This window comes from Taeniopygia guttata, chromosome 1 (genome assembly GCF_048771995.1).
Source record: "Taeniopygia guttata chromosome 1, bTaeGut7.mat, whole genome shotgun sequence".
Classification (NCBI taxonomy): Eukaryota; Metazoa; Chordata; class Aves; order Passeriformes; family Estrildidae; genus Taeniopygia; species Taeniopygia guttata.
Genome location: NC_133024.1, coordinates 67882744 through 67899560, shown reverse-complemented (window position 1 = coordinate 67899560; position 16817 = coordinate 67882744). Strand labels below are relative to the sequence as shown.

The window sequence follows — 16817 nt, the reverse complement described above, 5'->3', positions numbered from 1 at the left end:
TGAGTTTTCGTTCCCTTTCAGTTTACAGATTATTAACATTTATCAGCTGCAGTGTGGACCTTGCTCTGGAAATGTTTATCTTCAGATTTAATTTTTCTCCATTGCATATGTCTACCTCTTAGCAAGTTTACCTTTCACCTCCTACAGTGGAAAATTATAACAACTAATCTGAAAGGCAACCCACTCTCTTTCTAGCTCTAGCTCTCCTAGAGGACTCTTCAAAATCCTCCCTCTCATAGCCAAGTCAGAAGACATCAAAAATACAACACAACGAGAAGCCCTCTAGCCTTGAGCCACCCACTACCTATATATTTCCAAAACTGGATTAAAATTCCCAGAGGACTCTGCTGAAATCTCAAACTGGCATTGCATAGCACAAAATCCAATGTGAAGAATGTTTGCTCTTTGTATAGCCAATAGCAACATTTCCAAAATTTTCTGCCTTGCATGCTATTTCCTCACCTGTTTTAGGTTTTAGAGTGGCCTGAAGCAATATCATGCTTTCACAGGAAAGGGAAAAAAAGTTCTCAAAAAAGGAACATTGTAACTTCTTTTTTAACTTTTTGGTTTGTTTTTTATTGCAATTCCCAGAAAAAAAACAAAAACAAAACCGAAAAAAACACAAAAACAACAACAACAACACCCACCAAACAACCAAAACCACAGCAACATTTTCTTTTATGTATTTTGGTTAGTATTTGTTAGAAGCTTTTTTATTTTCAGACTGACTTGCCCACTGAAAAGAAGCTGATTTCTTGCCATTGCTGCTTGATGGTTTGACTGATGCAGCCCTCTCCTTAATCCTGCTACACATGAGTGAGATAAGAAACATCCCCGGGGGCCATGGGGATCTGCTCTGGGCCAGCATCTTCCCTCTCACAATGTGCTGTGCACAGCTATTAGGTTTCCCATCTTTTGGCACTCCTGCCACCTGACTTCACACATCCCTTCTGTCCCCTAGTCCCCATACACTAGATTCCTTACCCTTATTCCCCCTGTCTTTCCTCTCCCAGTTCCCCAGCCTGCTCCAAGCACTGCCATCAGCTCAGGCTTTACAGCTCTGAGGACACAAACAAGGAAGAAGGATTGAGTATTTTTTCTCCACAGGATGGTTCCCTTGTCACAGTCATATTCCAGCTTTCTTACCCTGTTCCTCACACTGACTCTGTGGGGAGAATTGCAGCAGATGGAGGATGTCACCTAAAATAAAGCTTGTGTGAAAACTCAAATAGAGCAAAATAGAGCAGATGATGTGTTCATAGAATAATTTAGGTTGTAAAAGACCTTTAAGATCATTGAGTCCAACCAGTAATCTGGCACTGCCAAGTCTACCTTTAAATCATGTCCCCAAGTACCACATCTACACATCTTTTAAATACCTTCAGGGATGGTGACTCAGCCGTCTATCTCCCTGGGCAACCTGTTCCAATGCCTGACAACCCTTTCCTGATTTTTTTTTTTTTTTTTCCTAATATACAATCTAATCTCTCTTGGCACAACTTGAGGCCATTTCCTCTGGTCCTCTCACTTGTTACCTGGAAGAAGAGAGAGGCCTACCCCTACCTGGTTACAAACTCCTTTCAGGCAGTTGTAGAGAGCTATAATGTACCCCCTGAGCCTCTTTTTCCCCAGATTAAACAACTCCAGCTCCCTCAGCTCCAAGTTTGTACCAGGAATGTGCCAGGCAAGATATCACAGACCCTCAGCTCAACTTAGCCTCATGTCCTCTTCCTCTAGCTGTGCCCTCAGGTGGCCTGGGGACACAGCAGGACCATAGGCCAGAGTGTCAGGCCATCTGCCATAGGATCCCAAACAACCCAGGCTGAAAACACACAAATTTTGGGGCAGGTGGTAAGCAGCATCCAGCAGAGGCTGATGTCAGAGCCCATGAGATTCCCCTGGTCTGGACCAGAGGCTCATCAGCATTATGCAGACTCAACATCAGGCAAGGCAGTGAGCCAAACCAAACCTGCTCAGAGAGTCTTTGCTCCAGGACTTTTGCTTTTTGCAAAAGTCATTAAATGCTTCTGAGGGAAGCAGCAGAGCCCCTACGTCCCTAAAACTGCAGGAGGGCTGTTATGTGTGGCAAAGAACACAGAATTAGACATGTTAATCTCTGCATGACTGGATCTCCTCTGCCATGAGCTGGATTCTACACCTGGGACAGAGCAGCCCTGGTTCATACAGTCTAGGTGGGGAATGAGACGCTGGAAAGCAGTGCCATGGAACAGGATCGGGGGTCCTGGTCAATGGCATGTTGAGCAAGAGTCAGCAGTGCCCTGGCAGCCAGGAGGGCCACCCGTGTCCTAGGGGGGGCACCAGGCACAACATGGCCAGCCGGGCAAGGGAGGGGATTGTCCTGCTCTGCTCTGGGGTGGCCTCACCTCGAGTGCTGGGGGCAGTTCTGGGTGCCACCATATAAGAAAGACATTAATCTGTTAGAGAGCGTCCAAAGGAAGGCAATAAGGATGGTGAAGGGTGCGGAGGGGAAGCCTTGTGAGGAGCTGCTCTTCAGCCATCGGTCTGTTTGGCCTGGAGAAGACTGCGGGGAGAGCTCAATGCAGTTACATCTTCCTCGAGAGGGGAAGAGAGGGGCAGGCACTGATCTCTGCTCTGTAGTGGCACGGACAGCACCGGAGGGGATGACCTGAAGTTGTGTTAGAGGGGATTTAGGTCGGACAGTAGGAAACGGTTCTTCACCCAGAGAGTGTTTGGATACTGGCACAGGTTCCCCAGGGAAGTGGTCACAGCACCAGCCTGACAGAGCTCAAGAAGCATTTGGACAACGCTCTCAGGCTCATGGTGCGACTCTTGGGCATGGTGCTGTGCAGGGCCAGGAGCTGGACTCGATGATGCTTGCCACTCCCTTCCACCCGAGGACATTCTGTGATTCTGTGAGGGGGCTGCCGGCACGCAGCGACACGACATGCTCTGCCCGCGGAGCCGCTCGGGGCCCGCGCCCGGCCCTCGGCCCCCCGCGCCCGCCTCAGCGAGCACGCGCCGCCCCGCCCCGCCTGCCCGGTGACGTGCCCTCCGACATGGCCGGCGCGCAGGAGGATGGCGGGAGCGGGAGCGGCGGCAGCGGGAGCGGAGGCGGCGGCAGCGGCGGCAGCGGCGGCGGCGGCGGCAGCGGCGGGGGCGGCAGCGGCAGCGGCGGGGGCGGCAGCGGCGGGCTTCCCTTCCGCCCCTACATCTGCTCCTTCCCCGGCTGCGACGCCACCTTCAACAAGGCCTGGCGGCTGTCCGCTCACCTCTGCCGGCACACGGGCGAGGTGAGCCGCGGCGGCTTGGAGGGAAGTGTCTGTGTGACTGCGGCGGGGCCGCGCGGTGACCCCGCTGGGGACCGGGCAGGCCGCTCACCTCCTCGGGTGCCACAACGTGCCGCTGCGGCCGGGGCATCCCGCTGACAGCGGCCTCCCCGGGCTGCCGGGCCCCCGAGGGGCTGGGCTTGCCCTGGAACAGCTCCTCTCTTTCAGAGGCCGTATGTTTGCGATTATGAAGGCTGCGGCAAAGGGTTCACGAGGGACTTCCACCTCACCCGACACCTCCTCACACACACCGGGGAAAAGCCGTTCAAGTAAGGCCCAAGATTTTACTTAAGCTGAAGTGTGGTTTTTCGTAAAGAAAGGAAGTTAAAACAGGGCGGTGGTAGAGGGCATGAATGCCTTTGGTGTCATGGTCACTGCCATAACAGTGTGCACGCAGGGTGGGATCAAACCCCTATTCTGGCAGTCATCTGTAACAAATGCTTAAAGGAATGGGCAGATCTCCCCCAAGAATACATTATTAAAAGGCTTACTTGGACTCTGGCTTTTAGTGTCTTCAAAGCAAACTTCTGTATTTGAGTGGTGAGTTTCAGTAATTCTTCTGTGTATTGTTCTTGTACAATGATTTCTGTATCTGCCTCGGGAACAAGTCAGTGTGTGACAGCAGTGATAAAAAATGCAGTTCATTTCCAGGTGCACAGCTGATGGGTGCAATGAGAAATTTGGAACAAAGTCAAACATGAAGAAGCACGTTCAGCGCAAGCATCAGAATCAGCAAAAGCAGTATGTGGTGAGTTTGCACACAAACCTCCACTTTGCACTGTTCAGTGGAGGCTAAACAAGCTCCTTCTTGTGTATCCGGTGAAATACTTCAACTTGTTATTATGTGATACTTGTATAAGTTCAAATACCATGACTGGGATTTAAGCAAACACATGAACTGAACTGTCATTATTTGGTCTCTAATGATAACTTCATTTCCTCAATAGTGTGACTTTGAAGGCTGTAACAAATCTTTCAAGAAGCATCAACAACTTAAAGTTCATCAGTGTCACCATACCAATGAACCTCCCTTCAAGTATGTGGATTATTTTAATACTGAACTTTAACAGTTAAACACTGTAGATGAAAATAAGTGCATTTTCTCAGCCTTTTCATTGATGTGGCTCTAAAAAAAAGAAATTAGTTTGTAGTCAGGGCTGCAAGTATATTTCTTGTATTAGTCCTTTGCTCAGTGGTATGTTTTGAGCAACAGTCTTGGTGACTTGGTAACTTCAGCATGTAGGAATATAAAAAGGTAAAACAGTATACAAAAGTATACTTGTCTACAAAAGTTCACAAAAGTATACAAAATTTTAAAGACTTAACATCTAAAATTAAAACCAAAAAAACATAGTTAAACAATATGTTCGATGAGTGGAGCTTAGCTCCCTAGTCAAAGCAACTTTGCAAGTTAAGTAGAATCTTGTAGTATTAATATTGATGATAATATCTTATGCACGTCATTGTTCACAACAAATTACAGACTGATCAAAGAAGTTTTTGTTGTCCAAGAGAAAAATATAGAAGATTACAAAAACTTTGTAAAACCTCACAGAAACAATTGAATTAGAGTAACTCACAAATTTAACCTTTAAATTGAGACCTTAGAAAAGTCAAGATTTGTCAAAACGTGATACAAATACTAAACCTGACTTTACACAGCATTGATAATGCTTTAACTGAAAGTTATAGAACTTAAAGCAAACAAGAAAAGTACCTTCATATAAAAATTTTGTAACATTTTTTCCTAAGGTAATAAATATATACAATAGTGAAACTGTGTAACACAAAGTAGTAATTAAGTGACAAGTCAAAGATAGTTTAGAGCTAAAAAAGAGAGGGGGAGTTGTAGGAATATAAAAAGGTAAAAGATTTTAGAAAGTGCAAAAAGGCCCCAGAAAGTAGACATAAAACTAAGAAAGTCTGGGAAATTTCAAAACCTTCTCATGCAAACTAGGAAAATAAGAACCAAGTAAATACATTTATATTTATCATAAGGAACAAGAAAGAACAAGAACTTATTGGTAGTTTGAAATGTGAAAAGTCCTAGATATATGCTTTGCAAAGACAGAAAAAGTTTCAATCTTATATAATGAATTATTGTGTATTGTTTGAAGTTCATAGAAGCCCTTTTGTTAATGTTAAATCCACGTGGGTCCTTTTCTTATTAGTTAGAGTATAATGACTTTGCACCTTTTCTTTTATGCTGTTGGTTCAAAGAATATGTAGAAAAAGGCTTTGCATAAGCTGCCATCTTGTCTTTGATCTAGATTTGCATGGATGTTTGTTTCTCTGTGTCTCTTGTTTTTTGCTTGTATGATACAGACAGATAATAAATCCTAAGTCTGCAGCCAGTCAGGGTCCCATCCTGTTTTGTGAGACGCGGACTGATCGGCAGGTCAGCATTCCAGCAGTTTTATAAAAAATAACACAACATCCCCCCCACCCCCCAGTTTTTAGTTCATAGTTTGAAATACAGGCATAAGAGCTTGCACAGTAATGAAAAATGCAGCTACCTTTACTTCCCAGTAAGAAGCAGTGACTTGGCTGACATTGAGTAGTGAGCAGTACCTAGAAAAAGGGGAGAGACTTGGACACTAATCTTAGAAATGATGCATTGCAGCTCCATTTGGGTAACACATGACTATAGATCTACTAAAAGCAAAGTTCAGTCTTGTATTTCTTACAGGTGGGTCACACTTAACACGAGTGTTCATTACACTTCAGTGAAATGCACTACTATGGTTGGATGACAGACAAAAATGTCAGTGCTTTGCTGGTTCTGCACAAGCCACTTAAACCTTCCACTTTTTGTTCTTCTGTGTTTGAAGAGCCTGCTGTGTAGAGATGATACAAGGCTTGACTCTTCAGTTAAAGCTCAACTTGCTGTATATTTGGAAATCATACTATAGTTCTAACTCTCAAAGTCATCCAAGTCTATTAAAAAACTATCATGGAATTTACTTTTACAAGCTGAGGGGACACACACAGTTCTCTAGTTGAAGGGAAACTTGGATTATTTTGTTAATTTTAATAGTTCTTGACTAAACAAAAAGTACCTAGATATGGTGAAAGAAATGAAACTACTATTTTGTACCTAGATGTAATAAAGAAGGATGTGGAAAGTGTTTCTCTACTCCAAGTCAGCTGAAGCGACATGAGAAGATACACGAAGGTAAAACTGGTTGGTTTTTCTTAAGTTGTGTTTCAGCAAAGGAAAAAGGATTACTTCCAGTGCAGAGTATGCATGGAATCTGAAAGTGTTCTGGGCCTTGTGATCCGGACTAGACAAGAACACCCATAAGTGGGATATAACTGCGGGGCATTGCAGTGTTCAGTTGTGGTGTGTTTGTGGCAGTCTGAGCAGAGCTCAGGATTTCTTCAGTTATTTCTTCTCCTGAGGTGGTTCCTTGCAAATAATTCATCTTTTGGAGATGGGCTGGTGGTAAAGGCATTAGCCTAGATGTCCAGAGTTTAGATTCAGTGGCCAGTTCTGCCACAGATTTCCTATGGAGCCTTGGCAGAACCATGTGTATTTTTAGTTGTTAACCTATGTGAGAGGCTTTTAAGTGAAATCATCATAATGTGGCCATGTACAATAACCAGCTTTCCAGTGATAGGAAAAAACCAAAACCAAACCAAGTAAACCCAACAGACTAGGAAGAGTAACCAGAAGGCTGTGGTTTATACAGTGATTCCTTTTTTTTAAGACAAGGACTTGTTCGTAGGTTTTTGAGGATTCCGGTCCTGGGATTTAAATAGTGGCGACTTTCTGTGGTTCCTGCCTGCTTGATAGAATGGTAGAATCTCTTTAGACTCTGGAATACTACTACATGGTCAGTATTTATTTTTAATATGCAGGACAAATATTTATATAGAAGTAATATATATTCCTAGTTATTTTAATCTATTTGAGAGAAAGCATCTGGCTGGGAGGAAGTAGCTTTACTGGAGCAAGGAGAGAGAGTTTCACAAAATCATTTAGGTCAGAAAGGATCTCTGAAGGTCACTTGGTCCAGCTCCCTGCTCAAAATGGGGCCAGTTAGACCAGGATGTTGAGGACTACATCCAGTGGTGTTGAATGGTTCCAGGGCTAGGGCTTCTACAGCCTCTCTGGTGTCAGTGATACAAGGTTTCTTATTGAAAACTGTTAGGATTTTCTCTTGTTCTAATTTGTGTTGATTGTTTATTATCTCTTATCCCATTACTGTGCAATATGAGAAGAGAGAAGGAATTACTGGCTTTTAATTTTCAAATGCTGGAAGTGGAGTTGCCCCTTGTAAAACTGGACTGTTTGCCAGACCCTCTGTGATTGTAAACATCTGTCCCATCCAACAGGCTATGCATGCAAGAAGGAAAACTGCTCGTATATAGGAAAAACGTGGACAGAGCTTCTGAAACATAATAAAGTCAGTCATGCAGGTAAATTCCAAATGCTTTAGTAAACTTATGATACAAATAGGAAACCAACTGCTAATCTGGAGTCCTTGCTGTATTCACTTCATCAACTTATCCGTGTGTCCCAAACTTGTCTACTAACTTTATTGGTAAAGTGGCTGTCACTCCAGCTAGACCTTTGATGAAAATTCTGCTCAGTATACTAACTTTGTGATTCAGTTAACAAAAAAATTTTTTATGTAGGATTTCAGATCTAGATAATTCATACTGCATTATCCTCCTGAAGTCTATACGTTTCTTGTATTTTGTGTTGATGTTACCATTGTTCTAATAGACCACTAGGGTTTGATTCTGATCTTCTGTAAGAAATTTTTTATTTATACTCTGCCTTTCTTTCTCCCACTTAGAGCCAATAGTCTGCAGTGAATGTAACAAAACTTTTAAACGGAAGGATTACCTCAAGCAGCATCAAAAGACACATGCTGTGGAGAGAGAAGTCTGCCGCTGCCCCAGAGAAGGATGTGGAAGAACTTACACAAATTTATTTAACCTTCAAAGTCATATCCTCTCTTTCCATGAGGAGAAAAAACCATTCTCTTGTGATTATCCAGACTGTGGAAAAGTGTTTACAATGAAGGTATGTGTTTTTTAACTGTTCTGATCTGAATCCCATTATCTGAAAATATAAACTCAACTCTTTTTCTTTTCCCCCCCACTCTTTGTAACTGCAGCAGAGCCTAGCAAGGCATGCAGTTGTACATGATCCTGAAAAGAGAAAGCTGAACTTGAAAGTAAGTTACACTCTTGGAAAAGTCTTCTCACCCCTACCCTGTCACTGCAGAGGAGGGTAAATGTTACTGTTTTAGAATGTGACTTCAAGCAGGAAAAAACAGGAAAATCTAGGTAATTTGTGAGATTCTTAATTTATGAAGTTTCTTTAGCTAATGCAGTCCTGTCCTCTACACTGATTTCTTTTTTCCCCACCACAACAGTATCTCTGCTCCACAGATATATACGTTTACTAATTCTGGATCTTTTTCTGCCAGGCAAAACGTTCTGGTCCCAAGAGGAGCTTAGCCTCTCATCTCAGTGGTTACATTCCTCCTAAAACGCAGCCAGGAAAGGATGAGGTTGTGATGCTGTCTTATCTGCAAGACAGCAGATAAGCTCATGGAAAATGGAATACCAGCTGTTGAAATTCGGACTCTGTAGCAAAGGTTAACCAGGACAGTGTTCTTCATGGAATCACCATCACAAAGCTCAACAATAACTTTAGATACTAAAGTTAATTTTCTTAAATTTTATTTTTTGGATAAATACATATTGTTTACACTTCTTCAGAAAGTCATTGATGCAACTCATTTGATTTCAGATCTTCGTTTTCATCTTTCTTTACTGTACTGTTTTTCTTGATTTCCATCTTCTGGTGTTCTTTCAACTCTTTGTCAGACATGTGCCTGAAAATACAGGTACTCACTCCTTCTCTAGCAACTTTTGGTTTGGAAAGGTAAGTTGCTTTCTCAGACACAGTCTCCAAAATTTGATCAAAAAGCATGAACTAAAAAGGAGGAGAAAAATGGAATTAAATGAATGCCCAAATACAGGTAGAAAAATATTTCAAGCTGCTCTGTAATAACATGACCTGTTAAGCTTAGCTATTAGCTGAAACAAGCTAGTTGCAAGTCCTAGTTTGAGCACTTCAGCCTGTCGTTGCCTAACTCTTCTTTACTCATAAGCAGGTTTTAGGCAAGTCACTATAGGGGGATTCAGCCGTTTCCTAACATTTAGGCTGTACTGCTGACTCACAGTGTTTTGCTCTTTAAGGGTGTCCATTAGAATGCTTTGCATCTGACTGCACCCTCCTCTTCCTCTAGATTCAGGTATGTTATTATATGAGACTTTTTTCTTAAGGGGTAACATTGTTCTAAGGTTAGCAAGACCTGGTAGTATTGAACTGAGTAACAGTGCATTCATGTAACACACTGAATTCCTAATCTCATTATTAAGCTTTTAACTGTAAGGACAGTATAAATCAGGACTATGTCATGAAATGTTTTGTTCCCTCCCATCATGAGTTCTTCCTGTTACTCTTTCCCTGTGAATTTAACTTCCTATAAAAAGTTTTGTTCTTTTTGGATGAAATGCTATCACAATTTTCCCCAGCAATTTAGTTGAGACAATTGTCAAGAACACCTAATTCACTACACACATGATGAGGAGAAAAAAATGTCTTACAGAGTATTTATAAAAGATCTATTTTTGTGAATGACAGTGAAATCTCAAGGCCTTGCAATTATACTGGGAAGTTGCCATCAGCTGCTTAACATTTTTAGTAATGTTCGCTTTGCTAGTCTTGGAACACCATTCCAATAGTTTTTCATGTAGGAATGGACAACTAACCTTAGCCAAAGCTGTATAAATGCAGCTCCAGAAGAACTGTTGGTGAAATAATCCAGCTAAAATACAGATTTATTTTTTTTTAACTGCACTGCTAAAGTTTTCAGAGTGGGTGAACTGGCTGAAGTCATAGATCAGAAAATTTCACTGGCCCCATTAATAGGGTGGTGCTGCATAGGAGTAGGAGCTGCTTAGACTCTGCTGTCCAAGGCAGTACTGCAGCTGGATTCTTAAGGAAGCATGGTATTTGAACTGTTTCTCTGGGATTACTTCACCAGTGTTTGAACAGGAGCAGCTTAAGGAAGGTATGGGACCTAGATCTTCACTGAGATACTAAAAATTGTGGCAGTACCCAATAAGGAGGGTCAATACAGCTGCAGCTATTTAATGACATTGACTGGTCCAACTTCCAGGAGTGCACTTACCATGTCTGTACTGCTACCTTTTGCTTGCCGGATGGTAACTTTAACATGGTGTCGCTTTTCAATCCACTGTGCTATCTGTTTAGTCTTGGTCTCTAAGTCGTTCTTGGCAATAGCTGAAGAAAAGGATAACTCCTTCTGAACCACCCCTGTTTAAAACAGAACTGAAACTCTGTTGGCTTAACATTTGACAAACCTGTACTAGTTGCTGTCTTTTGTCAGCTTATGGTGCTTTGTCTGCTCGACTCCCTCCTCCCATGCTGCTTTCTCAGAGCAGAGATCTCATTGTCTCAGCATGCACCACTCTCACCTAAGAGGGTGGTGCACTCTCGCACTCACTGCTGCAAATGGGAGTCTGAGTGCATGTTTGAGGCACACAGGAAAAATCTCATCAGGGTCAGAAGGCTTAAGGTATTTTTAATTACAGTCTTGTTCATATGATCCACAATGTAGGTCTAACAAACAGGTAAACACTGGATCTGGAATTAAAGACTTATTGTGCAAATTCCTGTGTTTGGCATGTAGGACAGCCAAAGGTAAAAGCTCTGATGTTAGATAGCTCTTCATCTCAAGCCCATTTTATTGGATGGTGAAGTGCAATATTCAACTGGAAGTACGAGAATGCCTTGTAATATATTTGAACAATCTACAGTCTCTTCCTCCTTCAAGTTTCTCTAAAGTAGTTACTATTTCAATAATTCTGGTTTCTTGAACAGAGCAACTCACTACCACAATAATGCACTACTCTAAAATTAGAACTGTACCCAAAGCACAGCTATCTTTGTTAGCCTGAGGATATGAGGGGATACAAGGTCACATGCCTTTTCTAAAACCTCTTTGCCAAACAGTAAAGAGCAGGCAGTCTTAAGAAAAAAAAAAAAAAACAAACTGAAAAGTGTTAAATACTGAAAAAGTTCTCTTACTCTGTACAAGAAAGAGCTCCAGACTTTGTCTTCCTAGCAGCAAGTGAGGAAGAAAATGTTTCATGACTACTGGTGACAAACTATATAATTATATTGGTGTATGTGGTCCTTAGTTTGGAAAACCGCCTGCCATTCTATGCCTTAGTAAAAGAACAGAAATTCAGTGCGTCTCATGGAACCACAGCCTAGTTATATTCACTCAAATAAAGATACTTTTTAACAAGTCAGGAGATGCCAAAATAGCAAATCCTGAGAGGTCAATAGAAGGCTTCTCTGTGCAAGACTGGACTAATCCAAAATTTTATTTTCACCACTGCAAATCCTTAATAGCGTGGACTGCCGTGACATTGCTTTGGATTTACACAAATACAAGTAAGAGGATTTAATCTCTTGAAACCACTTTTAATGCAGCATTTTTCAAAGTCCTCAGTGTTGTAGTGTTTACAGTGCACATACCTGGCTTTGGACTTGCTTTTTTCTTCTCTGCACGTTTAAGCTGTTCTTCGTGAATCTGCTGCCCAGTCATTAGTCTGTAAACTGGAGGTTCTACATTCTCACGAAGCAAAACCAGCTTCAGGCCATTTTGATCCATAAGTCTGAGTGCCTCTGCTCGGTGCATGTTTCCTAAGCTCTCCCCATCCTGGCCGATTACGTGCAAAATGCGATAGGGAATTCTTCGCCCAACACTTCCAAATGCTGCTTTACTTTTTTGTTGTGCGTGAGATTTTTCATCTGTACAAAATGGTTGAGTAAGCCCAAACACTGCTGACTTCTTAGGGTCAGGTATCACTATCCAGAGTGGAGAAAAGAGCCACTTTTGTGCTGTCTGTGTCAGAAGAGTACCAAAGAACCTTTTTGCATATTTGTTCTCATTTCTGGTCACTTGGCATAAATATTTCATTGTGCACAAGGCACTCATTCTAAGGAAGAAGAAAAAAAAGTCATCCCATCAGATTCTTCTAGTTATATTAGAAAGACTTGACCTCAGTTCAGTAAACCCTAGTGTTTGTAACTACTCTTACAACGATACATGGTGCTACTATGTGGAATCGTTGATCAACAGTCCTTTTACAGTAACAAAGGGATTTGACCAAATGAGCAAAATGTTTGAGTTGATGTTACCTTCAGTATCCTCAAATCTGAGCCTGAACTTCTTTAAAGAATCTAACACTTCTAGTTCCTTTCTCCTCACTTTAAATTTTTAATCTAAATAGTTACAGGCATCTATCCTGACATGGTACTCATGAAGCTATAAACTTTCTAGCATGCTTCCAAATATACCCATGCTTAAAGACTACTGAAATTCATCTTTGAGACATTTCATCCATTGGATTTTTTTCCCATTCTTCCCTGGTTCATGAAATTCCTCTGGCAATTTTGCTGCAGCTGCCCATTATTTGCATTTTGTTTGAGTCTTCAGAAACCGTCCATTTTCTAACAGCTGCAAAAAACTTTGGAAATAAAGAGCAATCTGTGAGTATTCTCTGCAGTTTTCCTATTTAAAAGGAAGCAATTACAGGAAAAGCCAAGGATGATGCAGGAAACCAAACGTGTCATATACCACAGAAGTTGGCAAGAGTGAGACCCCTTTTGCTCAGGAGGGAATGTGACTCTGCTCTATAAATACATAAATGTATACACATATATATACACATATATGACATGGTGTAAACATGCAGCCATGTGCATACATACACATGGAAAAAGTGTAAACCATTAGCAAGGATAAAAAGCTATTTATAATTCTAATCAGTGTTAGCACAGGAACAAGTAAAATGACTTGCCTGTGAATAAACTTAGTCTGAAAAGGGGACAGTGTGGAGGCTGGCATGGATAGCATACCTCAGCAGCAGGGACAATGTACATGCAAACTGCTTGAAGAAGGAACGAGATGAGTTCATGAACAGGGCAGTCTCGTAACAACTATGTGCTACAGCTGGATCCAGAACTCAAGCTAGCCACAGGGCACAGAGAAGAAATAAGATGGTTTCCACAGCAGCCAAAAGCCAGCTGTTAGAGCTACCTTCCCTTCCTGCCCTGGACTCTGCCTCTGCCCAGTCCAGATACCTGTAAAACCAGTGTTTTGTCTTCCCTGTAAAAACAGGTTTTTGTCTGGCTTTGACTACAGCCCTATGACTGAACACCCACTGCCAACACTCAAGTATCTTTGTGCACAGCCACACAAAAGCCATGATGTCCTTATTTTTTAAATGGTTTTATAAAACAGCTCTGGATCATGCACTGCAGACTTGGTCCTCAATCTTGGCATCACTGCTCCATTATAGAATGATATAATTAAATTCATCTTCCATTCAAAGGAGCCTGGCTTGCCTTTGAGAGCTACTGATTTATAAAATTAAGTAACAGTATCTCAGCAATGGAACAGCAGCTTGTTTTAAGGAAATGCGGACCTTGCTCTGCTAAACACATGGTATTGTTGATATTCTCCTTCATTCTCTGACACTATTTAAATTAATAAATATAGCCATAGCTGTATGAAAAAAAGAAAATCCTTTTCTATGGAAGGGTTTTTCTTTGCCTAACACGGCAGACACGAGTGTTTCGCATTGTGCATCTCGCTCATCCTTGTGTTGGCCAGGCCGGCTGCCTTCGCTGGGTGGGAGCTCTGAGGAGCGGGCAGCTCCGGGCACACTGGGAGCCGCGGGAGCAGCCGCGCTTCCCATGCCGGGCGGCCGTCACGGGACGGGGGTGGCGTCCCGTGGGAGGCGGCCTGCTTCCCGTGGGTGTCCCTCCGGTGAGCAGGGAAGGAGGGCTGTACGTGGGTGTGTGACCGTGCCTGTCGCCTCCACCTTCCCGGCTCTGCGTGTCGCGGAGGTCGCTGCGCGTGCCTGCGGCATGCCCGTGTGCGCGACCCGCGGCTCCCTGAGACCCCCTTACCTGCGGCCGGGCCGAGCCGGGCCAGGCCAGGCCGAACCGCCGGCCGCGGCCCGCCGCAGCAGCCGAGAAACCGGCCCCAGTCTCCGGGCAGTGGCGGAACGCCCCGCCTCTCCCCCTTCCTTTTCCTCCTGCTCCTCCTCTTCCTCTTCCTCCGAGGGCGCCTCCGCCTCTTGCCCCCGCCCCGCGCGTGCCCGTGGTGGCGGCCGCGCGAACGCGCGTGGCGGGAGCGGGCCCGTGTGTCCCTGTGGCCGGTCCCTGTGGCCGGTCCCTGTGTGCTCCCGCATTTCCAGGCCGGCGTGCGGCGTGCCCGGCTCCGTGCGCGCCGCTGCCGGGAGCTGCTGCTCCCCTGCGCGGCTCGGTGGCTCCCGCTGTGCCTTCGCTGTGCTGCCGGGGGTGTGAGAGCCGCAGCTGGGGCACGGCCCGCGCTGTGCCCCGGGGCCACCCCAGCAGGGCAGTTTGTTGCTGCGAGAGGGGATTGTGTGTGTGCTGAGGCACGGAATCACAGAATTTGGGTTTGGGTTGGAAAGGATTTTTAAAGTTCATCCACACTAATCCCTCTGCACTAAGCTGGAGAGCAGGAACGTCTTCAGCTCGATCAGGTTGCTCAGAGCCCTCTGTGTCCTGACTTTGAACGCTTCCTGGTATGAGGCATCTACTATACCTTGGGGCAGCCTATGACAATGTTTCACCACCTTCCCTGTAAAAACTTCTTCCTTACCTCTAGTCTAGATCTGCCGTCTTTTAGTTTAAAGCCATAACCCGTTGTCCTGTCACTACAAGCCCTGTCAGAAAGTCCGCTCCCATGTTTCTTACAGAGCCCATTAGGCACTGGAAGGCTGCTGTGAGGTCTCCAGGCGGAGCAGCCCCAGTTCTGTCTCCAAAGGAGAAGTGCTCCAGCCCTCAGAGCACCTTTGTGTCCCTCCTCTGGACTCTCTCTAGATCCGTGTCCTTCCCGAGCTGGTGGCCGCAGAGGCCGGTGGCATCCAGAGGCGGATGCAGTCCTGCAGCGGGCTGTGCAGCACAGCCGTAGCGCTGTCCCTGTCCCTGTCCCTGTCCCTGTCCCTGTCCCTGTCCCCGCGCGGGGTGCGGGCAGCGCACGGCGCAGCTGAGGCTGCAGGGGTCAGCAGCGTGTGCGGCTCTGCAGCCGCGCCAGTCAGCCCCAGGGCGGCTCGGCTGCTTGCATTTGTTACCTTCTTTGGTAGGAGAGGCTCTGCCTCGGCTTTGCGAGCTCCTGCGTCTAATCTGGGGACAGAAACCTTTGAAAGAAGCTGAAATTCATGTGCAAACGCCGTGTCCCCAGCTGTAAGGAAGACGCTAGCTAAGGCAGTCAGCCACTGAACAGCATGGGAGTTTGCTGAGGACCTCTCTCCCGAGCTTAGGGGTTCGTGTCTATCGAGGGATGCTGTTTAGCCATCCGGGCAGGAGCTGGAGCAACACTCAGACAGAACATGTGCTTGTGTTTAGAATTTAGTACAAAATGAAGCTATGGGAAACAGCTGTCCTTCCTGCCTAAAAAATTTTTATTTGATATGCTTTAGGCCACAGCTAAGTGACCCTTCTTTCCTCTCCCCCTCTTCTGTCCAGGAAGAAGAAATGCAATGAAGACCTGACCTGTATGGTTTTGGGTTGAAAGCTTTCTGTTCTTAACTGTGGTCTTAGAATGGTTTCATTTCATGTGCTTGTTGGTTTTGTTTTGTCATTGTGGTACATGCATGTAAAAAACACTCTGTCATTGCTTAATGCTCTCCATCTTCACAGAAGATGTCATGTGGTACTCATGTGCAAACCCAGAAAACTTCCCTAAATCAGTTCACTATATGAACTTCATTCACATCACCTTATCCTCATTAAAAGTCCTTGCAGGCAGTAATGAATTTGGAAAAATGCCAGTAACAGAATTAGCCAAGTAGATGGTGAGCTATGTTAAGACCTTGAATGACAACTGTAGCTTCTTCTATTATATGCAAATAGTGCTGATTTTTTCCAACCTGCTCTTTTGTGCTTTTTATTTTTTTTTTCTTTAAATTTCACTCAGGCTTTATGCCTTTAGAGATGTAAGGTCTTTGGGAGCAGAGATTACCAACACTTATATCAGTGGAATGCCTAAGAAAACTGGATCTCAGTTTGATACTATTGAAACATAAATCATAGAAATTCTACAGTATCCAGTTGTGGAGAGTGAAATATTCCTCAATAGGAAAAGGCAAAACAAAAAAGATTTTTACTATTCCTTTCATGGTCTGGAAATCAAATGTGGAATTTGAATAGGCATGAAGGGAAATTTTGGCAGAGCTGAGGCCTGGAGAGATTTTTTCATCATCAGCTCTGCAATATGCATTAGAAGAGAGCGTGTCAGCAGCCCCCTTGCAGTTAGCGACTATTGCCACTCCGAGAATCATCACCACAAGACAGGTAATTTTCAGCAGTGTTAGTAGCAGCAATAAAACTAATAATCCTCTTCACTGTGATAA

The 16817-nt window shown here is 44.1% G+C and overlaps 2 protein-coding genes across 3 annotated transcripts; one reads left to right on the top strand and one right to left on the bottom strand.

Annotated features, from left to right (window-relative positions):
* The first annotated feature begins 3029 nt into the window (after positions 1-3029).
* On the top strand, positions 3030-12928 carry GTF3A (general transcription factor IIIA). Its single transcript, XM_041716642.2, is given in 10 exon segments — positions 3030-3272; positions 3477-3577; positions 3960-4056; positions 4256-4344; positions 6410-6483; positions 7647-7730; positions 8114-8343; positions 8438-8497; positions 8753-8857; positions 8859-12928. Coding segments are annotated over 10 exon segments (1134 nt in total). The 5' UTR covers positions 3030-3038; the 3' UTR covers positions 8919-12928.
* MTIF3 (mitochondrial translational initiation factor 3) lies at positions 8992-14513 on the bottom strand. 2 transcript variants are annotated; one of them, XM_072930479.1, is made up of 4 exons: positions 14347-14513; positions 11905-12368; positions 10529-10641; positions 8992-9264 (listed from the first exon to the last, which is right to left on the bottom strand). In XM_072930479.1, exons 2-4 carry the CDS (start codon positions 12365-12367, stop codon positions 9052-9054), a joined length of 789 nt encoding a protein of 262 aa, XP_072786580.1. In that variant the 5' UTR covers position 12368; positions 14347-14513; the 3' UTR covers positions 8992-9051. The 2 variants fall into 2 exon arrangements, with proteins under 2 accessions (XP_072786580.1, XP_002192512.5); XM_002192476.7 differs by having other exon boundaries at positions 10529-10674; positions 14347-14506.
* Between the last annotated feature and the right edge of the window lie 2304 nt (positions 14514-16817).